The sequence below is a fragment of the Aegilops tauschii genome, chromosome 4 (assembly GCF_002575655.3).
Source record: "Aegilops tauschii subsp. strangulata cultivar AL8/78 chromosome 4, Aet v6.0, whole genome shotgun sequence".
Classification (NCBI taxonomy): Eukaryota; Viridiplantae; Streptophyta; class Magnoliopsida; order Poales; family Poaceae; genus Aegilops; species Aegilops tauschii.
In genome coordinates, this window is record NC_053038.3 from 189,209,138 (window position 1) to 189,219,745 (window position 10,608).

Below are 10,608 nucleotides of genomic sequence, written 5' to 3' on the forward strand. Positions count from 1 at the left end.
TAGTTCGATATTTTGATGATATGTATGTTGTTCTGCCTTTACTGGTGTCATGTGAACGTCGACTACATGACACTTCACCATACTTAGGCCTAAGAGAAGGCTTTGGGGAGTAATAAGTAGATGATGGGTTGCGAGAGTGACATAAGCTTAAACCGTAATTTATGCGTTATTTCGTAAGGGGCTGATTTGGATCCATATGTTTCGTGATATGGTTAGATTTATCTTAATTCTTCTTTCATAGTTGCGGATGCTTGCAAGAGGGGGTAATCATAAGAGGGTTACTTGTTCAAGTAAAAACAACACCCTAGCACCGGTCTACCCACATATCAAGTTATCAAAGTAGCGAACGCTAATCAACTAAACATGATGAACATGACTAGACGACAATTCCCATGTGTCCTCGAGAACGCTTTGCTTACTATAAGAGAACGTTCCGGCTTGTCCTTTGCTATGAAAAGGATTGGGCCACCTTGCTGCACCTTTGTTACCATTGCTACTTGTTACTTGTTACAAATTACCTTGCTACAAAACTATCTATCACCACTACTTTCAATACTTGCAAATAATACCTTGTTGAAAACCACTTATCATTACCTTCTGCTCCTCATTGGGTTCGAAATCTTACTTTGGGCTAGGTTCCGGTTTACCTGCAAACTTGGCTAGGATTAAAATTTGGCTCTCTGCAATTTTAGCCACTTGTGATTCCATATTCTTGGATCTTCCATCTAGCATCTGCACATCATTTGTTAGTCCAACAATCTTACTGGTCAAATAACCAAGTAAGTTATCATGATTCTTAAAAATATTTTTGAAGCTATAATTCTACTCAGTTTGACTAGCAAAAAGAAATTTAGAGTATCCTCAAGAGTATTTCTATTGCTATTGGTAGCTCCATATTGAAATTATTTGATACTCCAGTATTATTAGGATAAGGTAATCTACGAGCATAGCCATTATTTTTCCAGCTGGAATTGTAGCTATTGCGAGCAATAATATTCACATCACTAACTTCTTCATTTGTGATGGCATTCACATTTACTTCTTCTTTACCTTTTATGACGGAGATAAGTTCACCAAGCTTGGCTGTCAACTCTGTATTGCTTTCTTCAATTGCATTCAATCATTTGGTGGAAGTTCTTTCAACATGCCATTGGGCATTGTTTTCTTGCGTATCATTAAGTAGATTCTTGACATCATCTATGGGCTTTCCCATGATTTTTCCTCCTACAGCTGTATCAAGCATAGTTTTTGACATAGTATTTAAACCATTATAAAACATATGAAGGAGTAACCATTCTTCCATTCCATGGTTGGACAGTTCTTACGGCTTTCTTCATTCTATCCCACGCAAGCGCTAGTGGCTCATGTTCTTCCTGCTTGAACCTGTAATCTGAGAACGAAGTTGCATAATTTTTGCAGGTGGACAAAACTTAGATAAAAGTTTGCTGCAACAATCAGCCCATGAAGTTATACTGCCTCTAGGTAAAGCTAGAAGCCATTTGTTTGCTTTTCATCTCAAGGAGAAAGGAAATAGACGCACTTTAAAACATCAGGGGCACAATCTCTAATGCGTGTCATGTTGCACAATTCAATAAAATTATGCAAGTGCATATCGGCATCTTCAGAAGCAAAGCCTCCAAATTGGTCTTGTTGAACCATGAAAACTAAGTCGAATGCAGGTCGTCAATCTCCTTTGACAAAACAAGGCCAAGGTGGTTTGCACCACTTCGAGGCAGCCCGGCTGATGGAGGCCGGCTACGAGCGGATTCAGGTAGAGAGGCTTCGTTGAACTAGTTTTCAACCACGACGACCGGAAATGATATGCAACTCAGATATGGCCAAGGTGCGGCCGACCTTGAAAATCGATTCACGGGCTACTGATGGTGTCCCGATCCATAGGTCTCTCACCACGTCGGTTCCAGGCCAAGTGGGCCGTGCTGAGTACCCCTAGGTTGTTCCATCATAGGCCACATCGGGCGGTCCATGACACGTTATGTTAAGACTCCAGATGACTTGCAGTACTAGCCGAAGATGCCGGAGCCGTGGAGGACTCTACCTCAATCTCTTGGTATTCACATGTACTTTATACACACCCTTTATCGCAATATATATTGCCTCGCTCGTGAGGGGCCAAACCTAGATAAAAACTCGCCTCATATTACCGTCCAACCTAATCCCCTAGCCCGGATACCCTCAAAGGGATTTACCAAAATCATCTCCGACACCAGATTACTCAAAAAAGAAAAGCGGGTTCTTTGATGTAGCTACCGTTTATGAGATTGTTTTGATATAGTTATCATGTTTTAGAAAATAATTAGCAGGTTCTTCAACATAGCTGTCAGATTGCTTTTTCTAATACACTTTAACAAATTCCACAGGTACCGATACACGTCCTGTCTTATAAACAAGTAATCAAAAGATAGGGCTGCTCACCTAATCAGTTGACTATAAATCATGTCCCATATCCCGAACTAGCGCCCAAAGATCTATGCTATCAATAGATGCATCAAATCTGTCACCAGCGACCTTATCCTCAACCCGACACCTGGTTCATCACAACCGGCATTTACTTCGCACCTTAGCACATCATTTTCTTTTCTCATGTTGCAACACATGGTCATATATGCTACTCCCTTCAATCAAAAATAAGTCACAGTTTTGAATTAAGGTTAGTTCTATCCATAATAAGTGTTGCAGTTTTGAATTAAGGTTAAACTAACCTTAGTTCAAAACTGCGACAATTATTTTGGATCGATGGGAGTAGTTATTAAAAATAAGAATTGCCCAACTCTTAACACGTCAGGGATACATATGTTCTAGTACATTGGTGCTATATATAGCCGGCGACCCGGAGCGTTAACAGCGGCGAAGGATAGTAAATTACTAATTGCGATGTTGGACTAGTAATAACAAAAGAAAAGGCCCTGGTGAGGCTTCATCTACCATATATGTATATATATTAGGAAGGAGGGTGTTGTAGTCCCCTCCGTCGCCAGCATACTTGCTTCATACACTCAGTAGTACATGAGCTGCTGCTGCTGTTGCTGCTGCTGCTGCTGCTGAGGGTTGACACTCTGGAAGCTCCCGTCAAAGATGGCCTGGCTGGCGCCGGTGCCCATACCCATCGCGGCCTGCCTCAGGGCGGCGACCTGACCCATCAGGGCCGGGTTGGCAGCCATCTTGCTCAGAGCAAGGGATCGCTCGTAGGAGATGAGGTCAACTGCTGACACGCCAGGGGTGTATGGCGCTAATGCCGGAGGAGGCAGAGGCGCAGATGCTGTCCCTGGTGGAGTTGGTTTGCTTCCCCAAGAGCACTGCATGATATGGAAAGTCAATCACTAAAACCCTTTTATCCTCTGTTACGTCCAAGGAACTAAGGTAACCAAGAGAAATGGAATTCATTGGTGGGGATGTCATTGTCTAAAGAGAGTACCTTGATCTGCCTCCCGCCAATAAGTTGGCCATTACCCGTCTGTATTGCTCGTGCAGCTTCTTCATGGGTACTATATCTCACAAAGCCAAATCCTTTATCGCGTGTTACACGGACCTCCTCAATTGACCCAGCCCCAAGTAAATGGAAAAATCGATGCACATCATTGCTGTTGATCTAATAAACAGAATTGACTAGTGATGAGCAAACACTATGCATAACCAAAAAAGAACAATGCAAAAGAACAGGAATCAAGAAAGTACATCATGGGGAAGATTGCCAACATAAACAGTTGTATACTGTGGGTTATTTTCAGGACCATCTTCATTTGCATTCTCCTTGCCAGCCTCTGTAAAACAGGAACAATGAAATTACTTCGCTAGTCGTAGTTACCACAAAAGATTTCACAAGGTTATGTAGCTAGATTCTGTGAGAAGCAAATATTATTTTAATTCCTATTCTGCTAAGGATTAAGACTGGAACCCAAATGTTGAAGTGGAGTTGGCAAATGTAACAGACTATGAAGTAAATTCAACTCCAAGGGTAATAAATAAAGATTAGAAACCTAAACTCCCACAATAATGATAACTAATAGTTCAACTTGTTGCTAGCCGATTGTTCCATATCATATAACCTTAAATTAAAACAAATACCTAAGGAACAAGTGCATATAGATTCACCTGATGAGCCGTTTATCAACTCCACCACACCCTTGGAGTCTGTACTTTGCTTCTCTTCACCGGCATTAGCGCCCTTCGTTGCCCAATTGCAACGAATTTGGCGGTTGCCAAGCCACTTTCCTGAACACAAGAAAAACAAACATACATTATCATCACATCACTGAAGCTGATTTGTTAACTCCAGAATTAGACATAGTCAACAATAAGCAACAGGGAGCGCACCATTCAATTCATTTATGGAAGTTTGTGCATCCTGTCAATGAATAACAAAGGAAGATGATGAATAGCAGTTCATATAAACTCAAACATTAGTTCTGAGTCCAGACTAATGTTTTAAGTTGCCATGGTGACACTACCTGCTGATTCCTAAAAGAAACGAAACCAAACCCTCTGGATCGTCCAGTCTGCTGATCCCACATAACTCTAGCATCTCTGCACAAGTTACCAAGCTAAAGTGGTAAGGCAGAATATACTGTACAAATGGGATGAAGTACACAGAGCTATGTAACACTTACGAACAGGTAGAATATGCCGAGAAAAAAGCAAACAAAGCAGCATCCGTAACCTCAGGGCAAAGATCCCCGACGAAGATGTTAAAATGACCTGCAAGAATAAACAGCCAGACAAGATCTCAGTTATAACAGTCTCACATCTAAAAGGATGCACATACACTGGAAAAAAAAACAAGTATATATAATGGAACATTTAGACCATATTTCAGTACCAGACCTGATGTATCCTCTCTCTGGGTACTTGCGTATGCCCAATTGACTTTTATTGGCTGGCCAAACCTGGTTATCCAGTATTATAAGAAATGTTAATGTAGAACATGGGACACTGCATTAATATCTGTTTATAGATAATTAATATTGAAAGAAAACACTTACAGTTGTCTACCGTTGAGAGACACAATAGCAAGTGCAGCATATCTACGGTCATAATAGTCAACAAAACCAAAAGATGACTGCGAGATGATAAGAACAAAGATGGATAAAATATTAACAGAAACAATATGACTAATTCAGCATTAGCTGTTCTACAACGAATTGTAGTGGTGAACTAAGTAAATAACACAAACAAAAATGCAGCACGCTTTTTTTCAAGAGATAGAAGACGGCATCACTAAAATATCAAGTTAATAGTCCTAACAAGAGGCCAAATGAGTTATTTATCTACCTATCCCATGTGAGCATTTGTTAATTGTACACCGTCAGTCAACATCAGAAAGCTTCCTTGCAGGAAGTTGCTCAGGACTGGGTTTGATGGCATTTATCTACCATGCCAATTCAAACAAATAGTCCAAAACAGTCCCTTACAGCTTTCACACAGTAGGGTTCTGAGATCCAAAAATAAACACTGTTAAACCAACAAATCAAACATTGACTATTGATACCATAAATCCTTCTGTCTGAGAGCATGCATTGCGGATGGCAGTCTACATCATGCCAGAATACAACACACAGCATTATCTGATACTCCCTCTGTAAACTAATATAAGAGTGTTTAGATCACTAAAATAGTGATCTAAACGCTCTTATATTAGTTTACGGAGGGAGTACTATTGAATAAATGCCTTAAACTTACACCAAATACAAAGTACGAAAATGGCATATATTTTTAAAGAGCACAAGTTACCTTTTCTTTCCTGATGAGCTTACACCCTTCAACTGGACCAATACTCTGGAAAACTTCATGCAGTAGTGAATCTGTGACTTGAAGATGGATGTTGCCAACATACCTATTCAGAATAATAATGTTGAGTAGTGAGTAACATAAGGAAACTAGTTAGATGCCTGTGCTACGCAACGGAATCACAAAAGATCAGGTGAGAATTGTTTACTTAAGTGTCATGATCCTACTGAACAATAAAAGACAGACATTATTCAAAGTGATGCCATATTGTTGATAAGTACACATTTAGCAAAATCAAACATGTGGATTCCGACCGATGAACCCCCTCGTCCAAGCCAAACATTTTCTTCTCAATTTTCACCTTGCAGAAGACTTGTTGTTCTGCTTATCCCGCTTCCTCATTGTTGTTCCATAATCCATATTAAGGGGACAGAGAACATGTGCCAAATACAAAATCTGTCCACACACATTTGGCAATTACGACGACCCCAGCCAGCTTTTGGTTAGCACAGGATCCACCACCAGTCAGCACCCCATTAACTGCTACAGCAATATTTTAGTCCCATTCGCCAAGCATAGTATGCCCTTCTTTTAGTTGTTTGCTCAAAATATTTGTGCCAAAAATATTTGAATTATATGTATATAAAAGATGTGAGTGCACATGTATGTACATAAAAAAACATTAGTATCGGACCACTTGTAGCTTTCTTACATCATCAACCAGGTTTCTGCAAAGAAATTATTGATAACAGACAAAGGAAACAAATATCCAGGATGTGGCTTAAAAATTTGGATATTTCTCCACATATGCACAACCTAAAGTCAACAGAAGCAATGAACATAGAGAAAAAATAAGACATAACTAACAAAGAAGTGACACTATATCAGAAAGTAAGGAATGCAGAATTAACAGGACAAACACTGCAGCCACAACATTTTGCAATGATAATTAGCTACATGCATATGTCAATGATGAAAATGATAAAATAGGCAGGTCAACAACTATGAACGGTAATAGAGCTGTCGTACTTGCGTGCTCTTGAGAAATGCCACTAAAAAGGTTTCAGGTTTTGACAGGTCAACAACTATGGGCTCCAGCATGTCGCCATTGTAGGCGAAGAACCTGTAGTAGCTGGCCCGTCGCGTACTGATGAGGCTCCGCACGTAGAGGTCGCACACAGCCTAGCGCCCGTCCCGGCGCCCGCTACAGCCAGCTCGTCCGCTTGCTGTCGCGCTCACTGTCCATTGGGGTGGGGGTCAGGCAAAACAGCTTGGAGAATGGACGATGCAGCACAGAAGCTCGGTTGCTCGATTATTTTTCTATTTTACAGGTAGAAGACACGGCCGGAGCGGACGCGCTTGAACAGGGGCAGTTGGAAGCTGTGCGCGCGGCGGGCCGTTCAAGACCTGCTTAGGACGGCAAGCACGGCTGCTTGAGAGCATGGCGGACGCTGGCGCCGTAAGGACCCGAATGCCCCCAATCAATTTCCTCTGATTTCTCCCCAATCGCTGCTCCATGTCGCCGGCTGCCGACGCCTTCGTTGCTCCCGGCCAACGCCTCTCAGCTGCTCCCGACCATCTGCCTTGGTCGATCTCCATCTCCTGGGCACCCCGTGCTGCTGCCGCTCGGTAGGTGGTACGCGCCGACGAGATTGAACCAGAGCACTCGTCGGCATTGCCTCTCGGCCATCACGACACCGTACTGTGGTCATCTTCCCCGACCTTGACGACCGCCGCCGCACACCAAACTCTCACACAACTACGACGATGCAAGAAGTGTGTACCCGCCACCAGCACCTCCTCAACTCCAGCGCTCGCGGGAAAAGAGAGGTGAGGGGCTGGCGGCGAGGAAATTTGGCGGGGTTCTAGAATAATCTGTTTCGCAGGAGAAGGAGAAACCTCTAGACTACCCGTGTTTTGGTCGTTGGCTCGGCATAACACGTCTCAGTTTCAATCTCAGCCTCAGATTCCAGATCGGACGGTACATATAGCCCGAAGGCAGGCACACCATCATCACCAACTCGCATTTTTTTAGAAGTAGAGACGATGTGCAGTTTGATGTAAAAATAAGCAGAAGAGAACTTGATACATGTCATCAGGCAGTCCTAGAACATATTCAGTTTGGAGTTTACTATAAGAGACAGAGCACACATTTTACAAAGAAGTATCGTGTTTTGTACAATTTATATTTAATTTCAGTAAGACGGCACGAGATAACTGGAAGGTTCAAATAAACCACTTACACACTGCGGCATGTGCTTGAATCAAACCCAGGAGGCAGGTTCCCACTAACGATGGGCTCTATCTGCAAAATTACAGGTGTCACAAGCAAAGAATACAGCCCTAACATTTTGAAAGGAAAAGAAGAGCCAAACAAACAGTAGAAGTGAAAATATGTGATATCAAAAATCAAAATCAAACAAAAAAATACGAATGCAATAAGGTATGCAATGAAGACCAAGCTAGACCCCTAGTCCAGAGGACACGTGATTCAGGAACGCTGTACAGATCTACAATATGTCGCTGCATGCATGATTCCCCAAATGAGCATTGCAGAAAGGCCAATGTCTAGTTTTCCTGTGGATTTCTTGCAGTTACTGAATTACGTGCAGAGACAAGCTGAAAGAAATCACTGTACAATACTACCAACATGTAAAGACACACTTAACTGTACTCAGTGAAAGGCAGTACTTGCAGTGTTGCACTATTGGAAAACGCATCTACTCTGAACATGTTTACCAGAACTTTGCACAACTGACTCTTAGAGATGCAAACGGATTCACTAACTAGCACTTGGAACAGCTGCATGTGTAAGAAACAATGTCATGCAAGTATTAATACTCCCTCCGATCCATATTATTTGTCGCTCAAACGGATGTATCTAGTTGTATTTCAGTGCTAGATACATCCGTTTGAGCAACAAGTAATATGGATCAGAGGGAGTAGAATAAATGCAGTTCAGCATTAATGCAACCTATGCACTAAAACTCAAAATTGGAGTACCCTCTGGACTGACAAACAGGATGAAAGAAGGAAAAGGAATGAGCATAACTATGGTACATTCACATTTCAGTCACCACTAAATGTGCACTTATTTATGATCAGAGACAACCAAAACATAACCCACATCTCTAAATGGTGACTTGTTTAGCAGTCACCAGACAAATTTCACCTGACCTTCAGAGACACTACGAGCTCATTCACAGTTCTCACTGCATATTTTCCACTTCACATTTAAGAAACTAACAAGTATTTAGCACTATGGCGCTTACAATATCACATAAACTCTAGCACAAACATATTTATCTCACTATTGTCACTCATTAAACCTGCCCGTAATCTTAATTGTAAATCACAACCACATGCACCTAATTCCACGCGGCGTACTCAAGCATAACTCCTCTAAACAGTAGTGAAGTAGCTACTTAGCTTAGAATACCAGAGAAGATGTGAAATCCACTCAGAAACGACCCGGTCTGATCAAAACCCTAATTCGACAAACAATACAAAAGACAAAATCAAGTTTTCCCCACGAGCAAGCTCACAACGAAGAGAACCGACGAAATGAAAAATCGAACAGTGAAGCAACCAAATCCCCACCATTTGAACCGAATAACCAAACCGAGAGACTCCAACCCTAGAACACGGAGCCATGTCAGCGAAACCCCTAGCTGTCACCGACACCGCGGGAGACCACCCCCCCCCCCCCCCCCCCCCCTGAACCCCGGACACCTCCAGAGGCCACCGACCCGGCGCAGACGAAAGCGATCGAGCAAGGAGTAATCACGGGGGAGCAAGATAAGGAGCCAACATGCGGCGCGGCAAGGAGACCCGGGTGCGCGTGGTGCGGCGGGAACATGGGCGGCACCGCGGCCGCCGCCTGCTGCTGCTGCTGGTGCTGGTGCATGAGCAGAGCCTGCTGCATCATCTGCTGCTGCTGCTGCGCCGCTACCGCCGCCACCTGCTTCATCCTCTGCTGCATGGCGATCGATCCCCGGCCCGTAGTCCCGGGTCAGGGAGATCGATTATTAGGGTTTGGGTCGGGGATTAATCCAACCCAAACTCGACGAAGAAGAAATATCGAAATGGAAAAAAGAAAAGGAGAAGAAAAAAAGGAAGGAAAAAAATAGAGAAAAAAAACACCCTCGAAGCCGAGGGAGGAAGTGAAGAGGAGCGAGGTGAGACCGTGAGAGTGGGGGTGGGCGAGCAGGGGAAGAAAAGGGATATTTTCTTCCTGAAAACAGAACACCTCCTAAATTGTACTCCCTCCGTTCAGAATTATGTGTCGCATAAATGGATAGAAATGGACGTATCTAGAATAAAAATAAGTCTAGATACATCCACTTCGCCGACAAGTATTTCCGGACGGAGGGAGTACGAGTTCGCATATAAGTTCATAGTCGAGTGGGGCATGGAAGAGAGCTTTGTGCGCGAACTGAGACAATGATTGGTGCAAGGCTATTTATGCAATTTGCGAAACACCTAATGGTGTACATGGTAAATTCTCTTGTCTGCGGAGCACGGGCGCTGCGGTGGAACGGGTGGGAAGACCCGGTGTTCGTGCGCCCAATGGAACGGCCAACAAACGAGGGTCGGGCGGTAGGGCAAGAGAGCCAAGGCCAGGAGGGCGGGTCGCCCCGGTGTTTGTGGACGAGAAACACGAAAGAGTTGTCAGGATCTGCTACGTGTCAGAAGTCTCCGCACCCCCGTGCGCTCGGTTCCTGGGTATTTACCGGCCGAGCAGACTGCACAATAATGCATACGATTTCTTTCTATCTCTGATATTTTTTCACAAAACTTATAATCTATTCATCTTCAATCAATCATGACAGTACGACAAACACCAGAAGTAATACATGCGTGCAT

At 43.2% G+C, this 10,608-nt stretch overlaps 1 protein-coding gene across 1 annotated transcript; it reads right to left on the reverse strand.

The window, feature by feature from the left end:
- Nucleotides 1-2,764: 2,764 nt before the first annotated feature.
- Nucleotides 2,765-9,977, reverse strand: LOC109752631 (oligouridylate-binding protein 1). Its single transcript, XM_020311530.4, has 12 exons — nt 9,554-9,977; nt 7,986-8,047; nt 5,746-5,848; nt 4,998-5,074; nt 4,840-4,901; nt 4,626-4,713; nt 4,467-4,542; nt 4,333-4,363; nt 4,111-4,230; nt 3,694-3,779; nt 3,434-3,607; nt 2,765-3,314 (listed from the first exon to the last, which is right to left on the reverse strand). The coding sequence occupies exons 1-12, from the start codon at nt 9,722-9,724 to the stop codon at nt 3,015-3,017; spliced, it is 1,350 nt and encodes a 449-aa protein (XP_020167119.1). The 5' UTR covers nt 9,725-9,977; the 3' UTR covers nt 2,765-3,014.
- Between the last annotated feature and the right edge of the window lie 631 nt (nt 9,978-10,608).